Source organism: Melanostigma gelatinosum (assembly GCF_949748355.1).
Source record: "Melanostigma gelatinosum genome assembly, chromosome: 21".
NCBI classification, from domain to species: domain Eukaryota; kingdom Metazoa; phylum Chordata; class Actinopteri; order Perciformes; family Zoarcidae; genus Melanostigma; species Melanostigma gelatinosum.
Window position 1 is genome coordinate 8,044,239 of NC_136654.1, and position 21,307 is coordinate 8,065,545.

At 55.0% G+C, this 21,307-nt stretch overlaps 2 protein-coding genes across 2 annotated transcripts in view; both read left to right on the forward strand.

The window, feature by feature from the left end:
• LOC306795516 (alpha-tectorin-like) overlaps positions 1-21,307 on the forward strand; it is a gene marked incomplete at its 5' end in the record, with an annotated part of 173,979 nt that overhangs the window by 39,616 nt on the left and 113,056 nt on the right. The gene's annotated exons all lie outside the window — the stretch shown is intronic.
• Positions 1-21,307, forward strand: part of LOC306795370 (pancreatic secretory granule membrane major glycoprotein GP2-like) — a gene marked incomplete at its 5' end in the record, with an annotated part of 56,150 nt that overhangs the window by 31,787 nt on the left and 3,056 nt on the right. Inside the window, 2 exons of the mRNA XM_079293869.1 lie at positions 20,536-20,757; positions 20,843-20,866. Coding sequence (XP_079149995.1) covers positions 20,536-20,757; positions 20,843-20,866 — 246 coding nt within the window. The remainder of the gene's footprint in view (positions 1-20,535; positions 20,758-20,842; positions 20,867-21,307) is intronic.

Below are 21,307 nucleotides of genomic sequence, written 5' to 3' on the forward strand. Positions count from 1 at the left end.
CTGTAGCCCCAACAACAACAGCTGCCCCAACAACAACTGATGCCCCAACAACAACTGCAGCCCCAACAACTGCAGCCCCAACAACAACAGCTGCCCGAACAACAACTGCAGCCCCAACAACAACAGCTGCCCCAACAACAACTGCAGCCCCAACAACAACAGCTGCCCCAACAACTACTGCTGCCCCAACAACAACTGCAGCCCAAACAACAACTACAGCCCCAACAACAACAGCTGCCCCAACAACAACAGCTGCCCCAACAACAACAGCTGCCCCAACAACGACTGCTGCCCCAACAACGACTGCTGCCCCAACAACGACAGCTGCCCCAACAACAACTGCTGCCCCAACAACGACTGCAGCCCCAACAACAACTGCTGCCCCAACAACAACTGCAGCCCCAACAACAACTGCAGCCCCAACAACAACAGCTGCCCCAACAACAACTGCAGCCCCAACAACAACTGCAGCCCCAACAACAACTGCTGCCCCAACAACAACAGCTGCCCCAACAACAACTGCAGCCCCAACAACAACAGCTGCCCCAACAACAACTGCTGCCCCAACAACAACTGCAGCCCCAACAACAACAGCTGCCCCAACAACAACTGCTGCCCCAACAACAACTGATGCCCCAACAACAACAGCTGCCCCAACAACAACTGCAGCCCCAACAACAACAGCTGCCCCAACAACAACAGCAGCCCCAACAACGACTGCAGCCCCAACAACAACTGCTGCCCCAACAACAACTGCAGCCCCAACAACAACTGCTGCCCCAACAACAACAACAGCTGCCCCAACAACAACTGCTGCCCCAACAACAACTGCAGCCCCAACAACAACTGCTGCCCCAACAACAACAGCTGCCCCAACAACAACTGCTGCCCCAACAACAACTGCAGCCCCAACAACTGCAGCCCCAACAACAACAGCTGCCCCAACAACAACTGCAGCCCCAACAACAACAGCTGCCCCAACAACAACTGCTGCCCCAACAACAACTGCTGCCCCAACAACAACTGCTGCCCCAACAACAACTGCAGCCCAAACAACAACTACAGCCCCAACAACAACTGCTGCCCCAACAACAACTGCTGCCCCAACAACAACTGCAGCCCCAACAACAACTGCTGCCCCAACAACAACTGCAGCCCCAACAACAACTGATGCCCCAACAACAACAGCTGCCCCAACAACGACTGCTGCCCCAACAACAACAGCTGCCCCAACAACAACTGCAGCCCCAACAACAACTGCTGCCCCAACAACAACTGCTGCCCCAACAACAACAGCTGCCCCAACAACAACTGCTGCCCCAACAACAACTGCAGCCCCAACAACTGCAGCCCCAACAACAACAGCTGCCCCAACAACAACTGCAGCCCCAACAACAACAGCTGCCCCAACAACAACTGCAGCCCCAACAACAACAGCTGCCCCAACAACAACTGCTGCCCCAACAACAACTGCAGCCCAAACAACAACTACAGCCCCAACAACAACTGCTGCCCCAACAACAACTGCTGCCCCAACAACAACTGCAGCCCCAACAACAACTGCTGCCCCAACAACAACTGCAGCCCCAACAACAACTGATGCCCCAACAACAACAGCTGCCCCAACAACGACTGCTGCCCCAACAACAACTGCTGCCCCAACAACAACTGCTGCCCCAACAACAACTGCAGCCCCAACAACAACTGCTGCCCCAACAACAACTGCAGCCCCAACAACAACAGCTGCCCCAACAACAACTGCTGCCCCAACAACAACTGCTGCCCCAACAACAACAGCTGCCCCAACAACAACTGCTGCCCCAACAACAACAGCTGCCCCAACAACAACTGCTGCCCCAACAACAACTGCAGCCCCAACAACAACAGCTGCCCCAACAACAACTGCAGCCCCAACAACAACAGCTGCCCCAACAACAACTGCTGCCCCAACAACAACTGCTGCCCCAACAACAACAGCTGCCCCAACAACAACTGCAGCCCCAACAACAACTGCTGCCCCAACAACAACTGCTGCCCCAACAACAACTGCAGCCCCAACAACAACTGATGCCCCAACAACAACAGCTGCCCCAACAACAACTGCTGCCCCAACAACAACAGCAGCCCCAACAACGACTGCAGCCCCAACAACAACTGCTGCCCCAACAACAACTGCAGCCCCAACAACAACTGCTGCCCCAACAACAACAACAGCTGCCCCAACAACAACTGCTGCCCCAACAACAACTGCAGCCCCAACAACAACTGCTGCCCCAACAACAACAGCTGCCCCAACAACAACTACTGCCCCAACAACAACTGCAGCCCCAACAACAACAGCTGCCCCAACAACAACTGCTGCCCCAACAACAACTGCTGCCCCAACAACAACAGCTGCCCCAACAACAACTGCTGCCCCAACAACAACAGCTGCCCCAACAACAACTGCTGCCCCAACAACAACTGCAGCCCCAACAACAACAGCTGCCCCAACAACAACTGCAGCCCCAACAACAACAGCTGCCCCAACAACAACTGCTGCCCCAACAACAACTGCAGCCCCAACAACAACAGCTGCCCCAACAACAACTGCAGCCCCAACAACAACTGCTGCCCCAACAACAACTGCAGCCCCAACAACAACTGCTGCCCCAACAACAACTGCAGCCCCAACAACAACAGCTGCCCCAACAACAACTGCAGCCCCAACAACAACTGCTGCCCCAACAACAACAGCTGCCCCAACAACAACTGCTGCCCCAACAACAACTGCAGCCCCAACAACAACTGCTGCCCCAACAACAACAGCTGCCCCAACAACGACTGCTGCTCCAACAACAACTGCAGCCCCAACAACAACTGCTGCCCCAACAACAACTGCAGCCCCAACAACAACAGCTGCCCCAACAACAACTGCAGCCCCAACAACAACTGCTGCCCCAACAACAACTGCAGCCCCAACAACAACTGCTGCCCCAACAACAACTGCAGCCCCAACAACAACTGCTGCCCCAACAACAACTGCAGCCCCAACAACAACAGCTGCCCCAACAACAACTGCAGCCCCAACAACAACTGCTGCCCCAACAACAACTGCAGCCCCAACAACAACTGCTGCCCCAACAACAACTGCAGCCCCAACAACAACAGCTGCCCCAACAACAACTGCAGCCCCAACAACAACTGCTGCCCCAACAACAACAGCTGCCCCAACAACAACTGCTGCCCCAACAACAACTGCAGCCCCAACAACAACTGCTGCCCCAACAACAACAGCTGCCCCAACAACGACTGCTGCCCCAACAACAACTGCTGCCCCAACAACAACTGCTGCCCCAACAACAACTGCAGCCCCAACAACAACTGCTGCCCCAACAACAACTGCAGCCCCAACAACAACAACAGCTGCCCCAACAACAACTGCTGCCCCAACAACAACTGCTGCCCCAACAACAACAGCTGCCCCAACAACAACTGCTGCCCCAACAACAACAGCTGCCCCAACAACAACTGCTGCCCCAACAACAACTGCAGCCCCAACAACAACAGCTGCCCCAACAACAACTGCAGCCCCAACAACAACAGCTGCCCCAACAACAACTGCTGCCCCAACAACAACTGCAGCCCCAACAACAACAGCTGCCCCAACAACAACTGCAGCCCCAACAACAACTGCTGCCCCAACAACAACTGCAGCCCCAACAACAGCTGCCCCAACAACAACTGCTGCCCCAACAACAACTGCAGCCCCAACAACAACTGCTTCCCCAACAACAACAGCTGCCCCAACAACAACTGCTGCCCCAACAACAACTGCAGCCCCAACAACAACTGCTGCCCCAACAACAACTGCTGCCCCAACAACAACTGCAGCCCCAACAACAGCTGCCCCAACAACAACTGCAGCCCCAACAACAACTGCTGCCCCAACAACAACTGCAGCCCCAACAACAACAGCTGCCCCAACAACAACTGCTGCCCCAACAACAACTGCTGCCCCAACAACAACTGCAGCCCCAACAACAACAGCTGCCCCAACAACAACTGCAGCCCCAACAACAACTGCTGCCCCAACAACAACAGCTGCCCCAACAACAACAGCTGCCCCAACAACGACTGCTGCCCCAACAACGACTGCTGCCCCAACAACGACAGCTGCTCCAACAACAACTGCTGCCCCAACAACGACTGCAGCCCCAACAACAACTGCTGCCCCAACAACAACTGCAGCCCCAACAACAACTGCAGCCCCAACAACAACAGCTGCCCCAACAACAACTGCAGCCCCAACAACAACTGCAGCCCCAACAACAACTGCTGCCCCAACAACAACTACAGCCCCAACAACAACTGCTGCCCCAACAACAACAGCTGCCCCAACAACAACTGCTGCCCCAACAACAACAGCTGCCCCAACAACAACTGCAGCCCCAACAACAACTGCAGCCCCAACAACAACTGATGCCCCAACAACAACAGCTGCCCCAACAACAACTGCTGCCCCAACAACAACTGTAGCCCCAACAACAACAGCTGCCCCAACAACAACTGATGCCCCAACAACAACTGCAGCCCCAACAACTGCAGCCCCAACAACAACAGCTGCCCGAACAACAACTGCAGCCCCAACAACAACAGCTGCCCCAACAACAACTGCAGCCCCAACAACAACAGCTGCCCCAACAACAACTGCTGCCCGAACAACAACTGCAGCCCAAACAACAACTACAGGCCCAACAACAACTGCTGCCCCAACAACAACAGCTGCCCCAACAACAACAGCTGCCCCAACAACGACTGCTGCCCCAACAACGACTGCTGCCCCAACAACGACAGCTGCCCCAACAACAACTGCTGCCCCAACAACGACTGCAGCCCCAACAACAACTGCTGCCCCAACAACAACTGCAGCCCCAACAACAACTGCAGCCCCAACAACAACAGCTGCCCCAACAACAACTGCAGCCCCAACAACAACTGCAGCCCCAACAACAACTGCTGCCCCAACAACAACAGCTGCCCCAACAACAACTGCAGCCCCAACAACAACAGCTGCCCCAACAACAACTGCTGCCCCAACAACAACTGCAGCCCCAACAACAACAGCTGCCCCAACAACAACTGCTGCCCCAACAACAACTGATGCCCCAACAACAACAGCTGCCCCAACAACAAGTGCTGCCCCAACAACAACTGCTGCCACAACAACAACTGCAGCCCCAACAACAACTGCAGCCCCAACAACAACAGCTGCCCCAACAACAACTGCAGCCCCAACAACAACAGCTGCCCCAACAACAACTGCAGCCCCAACAACAGCTGCCCCAACAACAACTGCTGCCCCAACAACAACTGCAGCCCCAACAACAACTGCAGCCCCAACAACAACTGCAGCCCCAACAACAACTGCTGCCCCAACAACAACTGCTGCCCCAACAACAACTGCAGCCCCAACAACAACTGCTGCCCCAACAACAACTGCTGCCCCAACAACAACTGCAGCCCCAACAACAACTGCAGCCCCAACAACAACAGCTGCCCCAACAACAACTGCAGCCCCAACAACAACAGCTGCCCCAACAACAACTGCTGCCCCAACAACAACTGCTGCCCCAACAACAACTGCAGCCCCAACAACAACTGCAGCCCCAACAACAACAGCTGCCCCAACAACAACTGCAGCCCCAACAACAACAGCTGCCCCAACAACAACTGCAGCCCCAACAACAGCTGCCCCAACAACAACTGCTGCCCCAACAACAACTGCAGCCCCAACAACAACAACAGCTGCCCCAACAACAACCGCAGCCCCAACAACAACTGCAGCCCCAACAACAACAGCTGCCCCAACAACAACTGCAGCCCCAACAACAACTACAGCCCCAACAACAACTGCTGCCCCAACAACAACTGCTGCCCCAACAACAACAGCTGCCCCAACAACAACTGCTGCCCCAACAACGACTGCAGCCCCAACAACAACTGCTGCCCCAACAACAACTGCTGCCCCAACAACAACTGCTGCCCCAACAACAACTGCAGCCCCAACAACAGCTGCCCCAACAACAACTGCTGCCCCAACAACAACTGCAGCCCCAACAACAACTGCAGCCCCAACAACAACTGCTGCCCCAACAACAACTGCTGCCCCAACAACAACTGCTGCCCCAACAACAACTGCAGCCCCAACAACAACTGCAGCCCCAACAACAACAGCTGCCCCAACAACAACTGCAGCCCCAACAACAACAGCTGCCCCAACAACAACTGCTGCCCCAACAACAACTGCAGCCCCAACAACAACTGCTGCCCCAACAACAACTGCAGCCCCAACAACAACTGCAGCCCCAACAACAACTGCAGCCCCAACAACAACTGCTGCCCCAACAACAACTGCAGCCCCAACAACAACAGCTGCCCCAACAACAACAGCAGCCCCAACAACAACTGCTGCCCCAACAACAACTGCAGCCCCAACAACAACTGCTGCCCCAACAACAACTGCTGCCCCAACAACAACTGCTGCCCCAACAACAACTGCTGCCCCAACAACAACTGCAGCCCCAACAACAACTGCAGCCCCAACAACAACAGCTGCCCCAACAACAACTGCAGCCCCAACAACAACAGCTGCCCCAACAACAACTGCAGCCCCAACAACAACTGCAGCCCCAACAACAACTGCTGCCCCAACAACAACTGCTGCCCCAACAACAACTGCTGCCCCAACAACAACTGCTGCCCCAACAACAACTGCAGCCCCAACAACAACTGCTGCCCCAACAAAAACTGCTGCCCCAACAACAACTGCTGCCCCAACAACAACTGCTGCCCCAACAACAACAGCTGCCCCAACAACAACTGCTGCCCCAACAACGACTGCAGCCCCAACAACAACTGCTGCCCCAACAACAACTGCTGCCCCAACAACAACTGCTGCCCCAACAACAACTGCAGCCCCAACAACAACTGCTGCCCCAACAACAACTGCTGCCCCAACAACAACTGCTGCCCCAACAACAACTGCTGCCCCAACAACAACAGCTGCCCCAACAACAACTGCTGCCCCAACAACAACTGCAGCCCCAACAACAACTGCTGCCCCAACAACAACTGCTGCCCCAACAACAACTGCTGCCCCAACAACAACTGCTGCCCCAACAACAACTGCAGCCCCAACAACAACTGCAGCCCCAACAACAACAGCTGCCCCAACAACAACTGCAGCCCCAACAACAACAGCTGCCCCAACAACAACTGCAGCCCCAACAACAACTGCTGCCCCAACAACAACTGCTGCCCCAACAACAACTGCTGCCCCAACAACAACTGCTGCCCCAACAACAACTGCAGCCCCAACAACAACTGCAGCCCCAACAACAACTGCTGCCCCAACAACAACTGCTGCCCCAACAACAACTGCTGCCCCAACAACAACAGCTGCCCCAACAACAACTGCTGCCCCAACAACGACTGCAGCCCCAACAACAACAGCTGCCCCAACAACAACTGCAGCCCCAACAACAACTGCTGCCCCAACAACAACTGCTGCCCCAACAACAACTGCAGCCCCAACAACAACTGCAGCCCGAACAACAACTGCTGCCCCAACAACAACTGCTGCCCCAACAACAACTGCTGCCCCAACAACAACTGCTGCCCCAACAACAACTGCTGCCCCAACAACAACTGCTGCCCCAACAACAACAGCTGCCCCAACAACAACTGCTGCCCCAACAACAACTGCAGCCCCAACAACAACAGCTGCCCCAACAACAACTGCAGCCCCAACAACAACTGCTGCCCCAACAACAACTGCAGCCCCAACAACAACTGCTGCCCCAACAACAACTGCTGCCCCAACAACAACTGCTGCCCCAACAACAACTGCAGCCCCAACAACAACTGCTGCCCCAACAACAACTGCAGCCCCAACAACAACTGCAGCCCCAACAACAACAGCTGCCCCAACAACAACAGCTGCCCCAACAACAACAGCAGCCCCAACAACAACTGCTGCCCCAACAACAACTGCAGCCCCAACAACAACTGCTGCCCCAACAACAACTGCTGCCCCAACAACAACTGCTGCCCCAACAACAACTGCTGCCCCAACAACAACTGCAGCCCCAACAACAACTGCAGCCCCAACAACAACAGCTGCCCCAACAACAACTGCAGCCCCAACAACAACAGCTGCCCCAACAACAACTGCAGCCCCAACAACAACTGCTGCCCCAACAACAACTGCTGCCCCAACAACAACTGCAGCCCCAACAACAACTGCAGCCCCAACAACAACAGCTGCCCCAACAACAACTGCAGCCCCAACAACAACAGCTGCCCCAACAACAACTGCAGCCCCAACAACAACTGCTGCCCCAACAACAACTGCAGCCCCAACAACAGCTGCCCCAACAACAACTGCTGCCCCAACAACAACTGCAGCCCCAACAACAACTGCTTCCCCAACAACAACAGCTGCCCCAACAACAACTGCTGCCCCAACAACAACTGCAGCCCCAACAACAACTGCTGCCCCAACAACAACTGCTGCCCCAACAACAACTGCAGCCCCAACAACAGCTGCCCCAACAACAACTGCAGCCCCAACAACAACTGCTGCCCCAACAACAACTGCAGCCCCAACAACAACAGCTGCCCCAACAACAACTGCTGCCCCAACAACAACTGCTGCCCCAACAACAACTGCAGCCCCAACAACAACAGCTGCCCCAACAACAACTGCAGCCCCAACAACAACTGCTGCCCCAACAACAACAGCTGCCCCAACAACAACAGCTGCCCCAACAACGACTGCTGCCCCAACAACGACTGCTGCCCCAACAACGACAGCTGCTCCAACAACAACTGCTGCCCCAACAACGACTGCAGCCCCAACAACAACTGCTGCCCCAACAACAACTGCAGCCCCAACAACAACTGCAGCCCCAACAACAACAGCTGCCCCAACAACAACTGCAGCCCCAACAACAACTGCAGCCCCAACAACAACTGCTGCCCCAACAACAACTACAGCCCCAACAACAACTGCTGCCCCAACAACAACAGCTGCCCCAACAACAACTGCTGCCCCAACAACAACAGCTGCCCCAACAACAACTGCAGCCCCAACAACAACTGCAGCCCCAACAACAACTGATGCCCCAACAACAACAGCTGCCCCAACAACAACTGCTGCCCCAACAACAACTGTAGCCCCAACAACAACAGCTGCCCCAACAACAACTGATGCCCCAACAACAACTGCAGCCCCAACAACTGCAGCCCCAACAACAACAGCTGCCCGAACAACAACTGCAGCCCCAACAACAACAGCTGCCCCAACAACAACTGCAGCCCCAACAACAACAGCTGCCCCAACAACAACTGCTGCCCGAACAACAACTGCAGCCCAAACAACAACTACAGGCCCAACAACAACTGCTGCCCCAACAACAACAGCTGCCCCAACAACAACAGCTGCCCCAACAACGACTGCTGCCCCAACAACGACTGCTGCCCCAACAACGACAGCTGCCCCAACAACAACTGCTGCCCCAACAACGACTGCAGCCCCAACAACAACTGCTGCCCCAACAACAACTGCAGCCCCAACAACAACTGCAGCCCCAACAACAACAGCTGCCCCAACAACAACTGCAGCCCCAACAACAACTGCAGCCCCAACAACAACTGCTGCCCCAACAACAACAGCTGCCCCAACAACAACTGCAGCCCCAACAACAACAGCTGCCCCAACAACAACTGCTGCCCCAACAACAACTGCAGCCCCAACAACAACAGCTGCCCCAACAACAACTGCTGCCCCAACAACAACTGATGCCCCAACAACAACAGCTGCCCCAACAACAAGTGCTGCCCCAACAACAACTGCTGCCACAACAACAACTGCAGCCCCAACAACAACTGCAGCCCCAACAACAACAGCTGCCCCAACAACAACTGCAGCCCCAACAACAACAGCTGCCCCAACAACAACTGCAGCCCCAACAACAGCTGCCCCAACAACAACTGCTGCCCCAACAACAACTGCAGCCCCAACAACAACTGCAGCCCCAACAACAACTGCAGCCCCAACAACAACTGCTGCCCCAACAACAACTGCTGCCCCAACAACAACTGCAGCCCCAACAACAACTGCTGCCCCAACAACAACTGCTGCCCCAACAACAACTGCAGCCCCAACAACAACTGCAGCCCCAACAACAACAGCTGCCCCAACAACAACTGCAGCCCCAACAACAACAGCTGCCCCAACAACAACTGCTGCCCCAACAACAACTGCTGCCCCAACAACAACTGCAGCCCCAACAACAACTGCAGCCCCAACAACAACAGCTGCCCCAACAACAACTGCAGCCCCAACAACAACAGCTGCCCCAACAACAACTGCAGCCCCAACAACAGCTGCCCCAACAACAACTGCTGCCCCAACAACAACTGCAGCCCCAACAACAACAACAGCTGCCCCAACAACAACCGCAGCCCCAACAACAACTGCAGCCCCAACAACAACAGCTGCCCCAACAACAACTGCAGCCCCAACAACAACTACAGCCCCAACAACAACTGCTGCCCCAACAACAACTGCTGCCCCAACAACAACAGCTGCCCCAACAACAACTGCTGCCCCAACAACGACTGCAGCCCCAACAACAACTGCTGCCCCAACAACAACTGCTGCCCCAACAACAACTGCTGCCCCAACAACAACTGCAGCCCCAACAACAGCTGCCCCAACAACAACTGCTGCCCCAACAACAACTGCAGCCCCAACAACAACTGCAGCCCCAACAACAACTGCTGCCCCAACAACAACTGCTGCCCCAACAACAACTGCTGCCCCAACAACAACTGCAGCCCCAACAACAACTGCAGCCCCAACAACAACAGCTGCCCCAACAACAACTGCAGCCCCAACAACAACAGCTGCCCCAACAACAACTGCTGCCCCAACAACAACTGCAGCCCCAACAACAACTGCTGCCCCAACAACAACTGCAGCCCCAACAACAACTGCAGCCCCAACAACAACTGCAGCCCCAACAACAACTGCTGCCCCAACAACAACTGCAGCCCCAACAACAACAGCTGCCCCAACAACAACAGCAGCCCCAACAACAACTGCTGCCCCAACAACAACTGCAGCCCCAACAACAACTGCTGCCCCAACAACAACTGCTGCCCCAACAACAACTGCTGCCCCAACAACAACTGCTGCCCCAACAACAACTGCAGCCCCAACAACAACTGCAGCCCCAACAACAACAGCTGCCCCAACAACAACTGCAGCCCCAACAACAACAGCTGCCCCAACAACAACTGCAGCCCCAACAACAACTGCAGCCCCAACAACAACTGCTGCCCCAACAACAACTGCTGCCCCAACAACAACTGCTGCCCCAACAACAACTGCTGCCCCAACAACAACTGCAGCCCCAACAACAACTGCTGCCCCAACAAAAACTGCTGCCCCAACAACAACTGCTGCCCCAACAACAACTGCTGCCCCAACAACAACAGCTGCCCCAACAACAACTGCTGCCCCAACAACGACTGCAGCCCCAACAACAACTGCTGCCCCAACAACAACTGCTGCCCCAACAACAACTGCTGCCCCAACAACAACTGCAGCCCCAACAACAACTGCTGCCCCAACAACAACTGCTGCCCCAACAACAACTGCTGCCCCAACAACAACTGCTGCCCCAACAACAACAGCTGCCCCAACAACAACTGCTGCCCCAACAACAACTGCAGCCCCAACAACAACTGCTGCCCCAACAACAACTGCTGCCCCAACAACAACTGCTGCCCCAACAACAACTGCTGCCCCAACAACAACTGCAGCCCCAACAACAACTGCAGCCCCAACAACAACAGCTGCCCCAACAACAACTGCAGCCCCAACAACAACAGCTGCCCCAACAACAACTGCAGCCCCAACAACAACTGCTGCCCCAACAACAACTGCTGCCCCAACAACAACTGCTGCCCCAACAACAACTGCTGCCCCAACAACAACTGCAGCCCCAACAACAACTGCAGCCCCAACAACAACTGCTGCCCCAACAACAACTGCTGCCCCAACAACAACTGCTGCCCCAACAACAACAGCTGCCCCAACAACAACTGCTGCCCCAACAACGACTGCAGCCCCAACAACAACAGCTGCCCCAACAACAACTGCAGCCCCAACAACAACTGCTGCCCCAACAACAACTGCTGCCCCAACAACAACTGCAGCCCCAACAACAACTGCAGCCCCAACAACAACTGCTGCCCCAACAACAACTGCTGCCCCAACAACAACTGCTGCCCCAACAACAACTGCTGCCCCAACAACAACTGCTGCCCCAACAACAACTGCTGCCCCAACAACAACAGCTGCCCCAACAACAACTGCTGCCCCAACAACAACTGCAGCCCCAACAACAACAGCTGCCCCAACAACAACTGCAGCCCCAACAACAACTGCTGCCCCAACAACAACTGCAGCCCCAACAACAACTGCTGCCCCAACAACAACAGCAGCCCCAACAACAACTGCTGCCCCAACAACAACTGCAGCCCCAACAACAACTGCAGCCCCAACAACAACTGCTGCCCCAACAACAACTGCTGCCCCAACAACAACTGCAGCCCCAACAACAACTGCTGCCCCAACAACAACTGCAGCCCCAACAACAACTGCAGCCCCAACAACAACAGCTGCCCCAACAACAACTGCAGCCCCAACAACAACAGCTGCCCCAACAACAACTGCTGCCCCAACAACAACTGCTGCCACAACAACAACTGCAGCCCCAACAACAACTGCAGCCCCAACAACAACAGCTGCCCCAACAACAACTGCAGCCCCAACAACAACAGCTGCCCCAACAACAACTGCAGCCCCAACAACAGCTGCCCCAAGAACAACTGCTGCCCCAACAACAACTGCAGCCCCAACAACAACTGCAGCCCCAACAACAACTGCTGCCCCAACAACAACTGCTGCCCCAACAACAACTGCTGCCCCAACAACAACTGCAGCCCCAACAACAACTGCAGCCCCAACAACAACAGCTGCCCCAACAACAACTGCAGCCCCAACAACAACAGCTGCCCCAACAACAACTGCTGCCCCAACAACAACTGCAGCCCCAACAACAACTGCTGCCCCAACAACAACTGCAGCCCCAACAACAACTGCAGCCCCAACAACAACTGCAGCCCCAACAACAACAGCTGCCCCAACAACAACTGCTGCCCCAACAACAACTGCTGCCCCAACAACAACAGCTGCCCCAACAACAACAGCAGCCCCAACAACAACTGCTGCCCCAACAACAACTGCAGCCCCAACAACAACTGCTGCCCCAACAACAACTGCTGCCCCAACAACAACTGCTGCCCCAACAACAACTGCTGCCCCAACAACAACTGCAGCCCCAACAACAACTGCAGCCCCAACAACAACAGCTGCCCCAACAACAACTGCAGCCCCAACAACAACAGCTGCCCCAACAACAACTGCAGCCCCAACAACAACTGCAGCCCCAACAACAACTGCTGCCCCAACAACAACTGCTGCCCCAACAACAACAGCTGCCCCAACAACAACTGCAGCCCCAACAACAACAGCTGCCCCAACAACAACAGCTGCCCCAACAACAACTGCTGCCCCAACAACAACTGCAGCCCCAACAACAACAGCTGCCCCAACAACAACTGCAGCCCCAACAACAACTGCTGCCCCAACAACAACTGCAGCCCCAACAACAACAGCTGCCCCAACAACAACAGCAGCCCCAACAACAACTGCTGCCCCAACAACAACTGCAGCCCCAACAACAACTGCAGCCCCAACAACAACTGCTGCCCCAACAACAACTGCTGCCCCAACAACAACTGCAGCCCCAACAACAACTGCTGCCCCAACAACAACTGCTGCCCCAACAACAACTGCTGCCCCAACAACAACTGCAGCCCCAACAACAACTGCAGCCCCAACAACAACAGCTGCCCCAACAACAACTGCAGCCCCAACAACAACAGCTGCCCCAACAACAACTGCTGCCCCAACAACAACTGCTGCCACAACAACAACTGCAGCCCCAACAACAACTGCAGCCCCAACAACAGCTGCCCCAACAACAACTGCTGCCCCAACAACAACTGCAGCCCCAACAACAACTGCAGCCCCAACAACAACTGCTGCCCCAACAACAACTGCTGCCCCAACAACAACTGCAGCCCCAACAACAACTGCAGCCCCAACAACAACTGCAGCCCCAACAACAACTGCAGCCCCAACAACAACAGCTGCCCCAACAACAACTGCAGCCCCAACAACAACAGCTGCCCCAACAACAACTGCAGCCCCAACAACAGCTGCCCCAACAACAACTGCAGCCCCAACAACAACAGCTGCCCCAACAACAACAGCTGCCCCAACAACAACCGCAGCCCCAACAACAACTGCAGCCCCAACAACAACAGCTGCCCCAACAACAACTGCAGCCCCAACAACAACTACAGCCCCAACAACAACTGCTGCCCCAACAACAACTGCTGCCCCAACAACAACAGCTGCCCCAACAACAACTGCTGCCCCAACAACGACTGCAGCCCCAACAACAACAGCTGCCCCAACAACAACTGCAGCCCCAACAACAACTGCTGCCCCAACAACAACTGCTGCCCCAACAACAACTGCAGCCCCAACAACAACTGCAGCCCCAACAACAACTGCTGCCCCAACAACAACTGCTGCCCCAACAACAACTGCTGCCCCAACAACAACTGCAGCCCCAACAACAACTGCAGCCCCAACAACAACAGCTGCCCCAACAACAACTGCAGCCCCAACAACAACAGCTGCCCCAACAACAACTGCTGCCCCAACAACAACTGCAGCCCCAACAACAACTGCTGCCCCAACAACAACTGCAGCCCCAACAACAACTGCAGCCCCAACAACAACTGCAGCCCCAACAACAACAGCTGCCCCAACAACAACTGCAGCCCCAACAACAACAGCTGCCCCAACAACAACTGCAGCCCCAACAACAACTGCAGCCCCAACAACAACTGCTGCCCCAACAACAACTGCTGCCCCAACAACAACAGCTGCCCCAACAACAACTGCAGCCCCAACAACAACAGCTGCCCCAACAACAACTGCTGCCCCAACAACAACTGCTGCCCCAACAACAACTGCTGCCCCAACAACAACTGCAGCCCCAACAACAACTGCTGCCCCAACAACAACTGCAGCCCCAACAACAACTGCAGCCCCAACAACAACTGCAGCCCCAACAACAACAGCTGCCCCAACAACAACTGCAGCCCCAACAACAACAGCTGCCCCAACAACAACTGCAGCCCCAACAACAGCTTCCCCAACAACAACTGCTGCCCCAACAACAACTGCAGCCCCAACAACAACAGCTGCCCCAACAACAACCGCAGCCCCAACAACAACAGCTGCCCCAACAACAACTGCAGCCCCAACAACAACAGCTGCCCCAACAACAACTGCAGCCCCAACAACAACTACAGCCCCAACAACAACTGCTGCCCCAACAACAACTGCTGCCCCAACAACAACAGCTGCCCCAACAACAACTGCTGCCCCAACAACAACTGCTGCCCCAACAACAACTGCTGCCCCAACAACAACTGCTGCCCCAACAACAACTGCAGCCCCAACAACAGCTGCCCCAACAACAACTGCTGCCCCAACAACAACTGCAGCCCCAACAACAACAGCTGCCCCAACAACAACTGCAGCCCCAACAACAACTGCTGCCCCAACAACAACTGCAGCCCCAACAACAACAGCTGCCCCAACAACAACAGCAGCCCCAACAACAACTGCAGCCCCAACAACAACTGCTGCCCCAACAACAACTGCTGCCCCAACAACAACTGCAGCCCCAACAACAACTGCTGCCCCAACAACAACTGCTGCCCCAACAACAACAGCTGCCCCAACAACAACTGCAGCCCCAACAACAACTGCTGCCCCAACAACAACTGCAGCCCCAACAACAACAGCTGCCCCAACAACAACTGCAGCCCCAACAACAACTGCTGCCCCAACAACAACTGCAGCCCCAACAACAACTGCAGCCCCAACAACAACAGCTGCCCCAACAACAACTGCTGCCCCAACAACAACTGCTGCCCCAACAACAACAGCTGCCCCAACAACAACTGCAGCCCCAACAACAGCTGCCCCAACAACAACTGCTGCCCCAACAACAACTGCAGCCCCAACAACAACAGCTGCCCCAACAACAACTGCAGCCCCAACAACAACTGCTGCCCCAACAACAACTGCAGCCCCAACAACAACAGCTGCCCCAACAACAACAGCAGCCCCAACAACAACTGCTGCCCCAACAACAACTGCAGCCCCAACAACAACTGCTGCCCCAACAACAACTGCTGCCCCAACAACAACTGCTGCCCCAACAACAACTGCAGCCCCAACAACAACTGCAGCCCCAACAACAACAGCTGCCCCAACAACAACTGCAGCCCCAACAACAACAGCTGCCCCAACAACAACTGCAGCCCCAACAACAACTGCAGCCCCAACAACAACTGCTGCCCCAACAACAACTGCTGCCCCAACAACAACTGCAGCCCCAACAACAACTGCTGCCCCAACAACAAATGCTGCCCCAACAACGACTGCAGCCCCAACAACAACTGCAGCCCCAACAACAACTGCTGCCCCAACAACAACTGCAGCCCCAACAACAACAGCTGCCCCAACAACAACAGCAGCCCCAACAACAACTGCTGCCCCAACAACAACTGCAGCCCCAACAACAACTGCTGCCCCAACAACAACTGCTGCCCCAACAACAACTGCTGCCCCAACAACAACTGCAGCCCCAACAACAACTGCAGCCCCAACAACAACAGCTGCCCCAACAACAACTGCAGCCCCAACAACAACAGCTGCCCCAACAACAACTGCTGCCCCAACAACAACTGCAGCCCCAACAACAACTGCTGCCCCAACAACAACTGCTGCCCCAACAACAACTGCAGCCCCAACAACAACAGCTGCCCCAACAACAACTGCTGCCCCAACAACAACTGCTGCCCCAACAACAACTGCAGCCCCAACAACAACAGCTGCCCCAACAACAACTGCAGCCCCAACAACAACTGCTGCCCCAACAACAACTGCTGCCCCAACAACAACAGCTGCCCCAACAACAACTGCTGCCCCAACAACGACTGCAGCCCCAACAACAACTGCTGCCCCAACAACAACTGCAGCCCCAACAACAACTGCAGCCCCAACAACAACTGAAGCCCCAACAACAACTGCTGCCCCAACAACAACAGCTGCCCCAACAACAACTGCAGCCCCAACAACAACTGCTGCCCCAACAACAACTGCTGCCCCAACAACAACTGCAGCCCCAACAACAACTGCTGCCCCAACAACAACTGCAGCCCCAACAACAACAGCTGCCCCAACAACAACCGCAGCCCCAACAACAACTGCTGCCCCAACAACAACTGCAGCCCCAACAACAACAGCTGCCCCAACAACAACTGCAGCCCCAACAACAACTACAGCCCCAACAACAACTGCTGCCCCAACAACAACTGCTGCCCCAACATCAACAGCTGCCCCAACAACAACTGCTGCCCCAACAACGACTGCAGCCCCAACAACAACTGCTGCCCCAACAACAACTGCTGCCCCAACAACAACTGCTGCCCCAACAACAACTGCTGCCCCAACAACAACTGCAGCCCCAACAACAGCTGCCCCAACAACAACTGCAGCCCCAACAACAACTGCAGCCCCAACAACAACTGCTGCCCCAACAACAACTGCTGCCCCAACAACAACTGCAGCCCCAACAACAACTGCTGCCCCAACAACAAATGCTGCCCCAACAACGACTGCAGCCCCAACAACAACTGCTTCCCCAACAACAACTGCTGCCCCAACAACAACTGTAGCCCCAACAACAACTGCTGCCCCAACAACAACTGCTGCCCCAACAACAACTGCTGCCCCAACAACAACTGCTTCCCCAACAACAACTGCTGCCCCAACAACAACTGCTGCCCCAACAACAACAGCTGACCCAACAACAACTGAAGCCCCAACAACAACTGCTGCCCCAACAACAACAGCTGCCCCAACAACAACTGCAGCCCCAACAACAACTGCTGCCCCAACAACAACTGCTGCCCCAACAACAACTGCAGCCCCAACAACAACTGCAGCCCCAACAACAACAGCTGCCCCAACAACAACTGCTGCCCCAACAACAACTGCTGCCCCAACAACAACAGCTGCCCCAACAACAACTGCAGCCCCAACAACAGCTGCCCCAACAACAACTGCTGCCCCAACAACAACTGCAGCCCCAACAACAACAGCTGCCCCAACAACAACTGCAGCCCCAACAACAACTGCTGCCCCAACAACAACTGCAGCCCCAACAACAACAGCTGCCCCAACAACAACAGCAGCCCCAACAACAACTGCTGCCCCAACAACAACTGCAGCCCCAACAACAACTGCTGCCCCAACAACAACTGCAGCCCCAACAACAACAGCTGCCCCAACAACAACTGCAGCCCCAACAACAACAGCTGCCCCAACAACAACTGCAGCCCCAACAACAACTGCAGCCCCAACAACAACTGCTGCCCCAACAACAACTGCTGCCCCAACAACAACTGCTGCCCCAACAACAACTGCAGCCCCAACAACAGCTGCCCCAACAACAACTGCTGCCCCAACAACAACTGCAGCCCCAACAACAACAGCTGCCCCAACAACAACTGCAGCCCCAACAACAACTGCTGCCCCAACAACAACTGCAGCCCCAACAACAACAGCTGCCCCAACAACAACAGCAGCCCCAACAACAACTGCTGCCCCAACAACAACTGCAGCCCCAACAACAACTGCTGCCCCAACAACAACTGCAGCCCCAACAACAACTGCTGCCCCAACAACAACTGCTGCCCCAACAACAACTGCTGCCCCAACAACAACTGCTGCCCCAACAACAACTGCAGCCCCAACAACAACTGCAGCCCCAACAACAACAGCTGCCCCAACAACAACTGCAGCCCCAACAACAACAGCTGCCCCAACAACAACTGCAGCCCCAACAACAACTGCAGCCCCAACAACAACTGCTGCCCCAACAACAACTGCTGCCCCAACAACAACTGCAGCCCCAACAACAACTGCAGCCCCAACAACAACAGCTGCCCCAACAACAACTGCTGCCCCAACAACAACTGCTGCCCCAACAACAACTGCAGCCCCAACAACAACTGCAGCCCCAACAACAACAGCTGCCCCAACAACAACTGCAGCCCCAACAACAACAGCTGCCCCAACAACAACTGCAGCCCCAACAACAACAGCTGCCCCAACAACAACTGCAGCCCCAACAACAGCTGCCCCAACAACAACTGCTGCCCCAACAACAACTGCAGCCCCAACAACAACAGCTGCCCCAACAACAACTGCAGCCCCAACAACAACTGCTGCCCCAACAACAACTGCAGCCCCAACAACAACTGCAGCCCCAACAACAACTGCTGCCCCAACAACAACTGCTGCCCCAACAACAACAGCTGCCCCAACAACAACTGCTGCCCCAACAACGACTGCAGCCCCAACAACAACTGCTGCCCCAACAACAACTGCTGCCCCAACAACAACTGCTGCCCCAACAACAACTGCTGCCCCAACAACAACTGCTGCCCCAACAACAACTGCAGCCCCAACAACAACTGCTGCCCCAACAACAACTGCAGCCCCAACAACAACTGCTGCCCCAACAACAACTGCTGCCCCAACAACAACAGCTGCCCCAACAACAACTGCTGCCCCAACAACAACTGCTGCCCCAACAACAACTGCTGCCCCAACAACAACAGCTGCCCCAACAACAACTGCTGCCCCAACAACAACAGCTGCCCCAACAACAACTGCTGCCCCAACAACAACTGCAGCCCCAACAACAACTGCTGCCCCAACAACAACTGCAGCCCCAACAACAACTGCTGCCCCAACAACAACTGCAGCCCCAACAACAACTGCAGCCCCAACAACAACTGCAGCCCCAACAACAACTGCTGCCCCAACAACAACTGCAGCCCCAACAACAACTGCTGCCCCAACAACAACTGCTGCCCCAACAACAACAGCTGCCCCAACAACAACTGCAGCCCCAACAACAACTGCTGCCCCAACAACAACTGCAGCCCCAACAACAACTGCTTCCCCAACAACAACAGCTTCCCCAACAACAACTGCAGCCCCAACAACAACTGCAGCCCCAACAACAACTGCAGCCCCAACAACAACTGCTGCCCCAACAACAACTGCTGCCCCAACAACAACTGCTGCCCCAACAACAACTGCAGCCCCAACAACAACTGCTGCCCCAACAACAACTGCTGCCCCAACAACAACAGCTGCCCCAACAACAACTGCAGCCCCAACAACAACAGCTGCCCCAACAACAACTGCAGCCCCAACAACTGCTACCCCAACAACAGCTTCCCAAACAACAACTGCTGCTCTAACATCAACAACTGCAGCCCCAACAACAACTGCTGCCCCAACAACTACAGCCCCAACAACAACTGCAGCCCCAACAACAACTGCTCCCCCAACAACAACAACTGCGATATCAACATCAACAATTGTTGCCTCAACAACAACTGAAGAGGGTAAATCACTAACTGACTTTTGTTTTTGATGTTAGCAGAGCAGACTGATTGTTATCCAATTATATCTATGTGTTTGTTTTCATAGGTACGGTGACTCCTCAGACGACAGGTGAATTGAAGTTTCGATAATCTCTTCGTAATTTGTTCATGTTCTTAAAATGTCAGTCATACAGTTGCTGTAGTTATTACTTCAAGATTATACCAATTTCCCCTGGATTGCAGCTAATACCGCTGTTTATGATTGTTATATATATATATATATATCAGTGGCGGGCCATGTATTTTATACTTGGGCCATCAGTGCTGTCCTACTACAGTTGAACAACCTCCTAATAACCTCACTATTAGCCAGCGTGTCGGAATGCTTTCATTAATGGGCAATGCATATCGTCAAAATCAATGTAATTAAGACAATGACGAGAACAAACTCGCAAGAATCAGTCTCATATATGCAGAATAACATAAAACCCAAATGACGTGGCGCTCTGCTTTGCTGTGTGGTGAGTTTGCACTGGTCTTATGGACAGCCAAAATAATGAATGAGAGATAA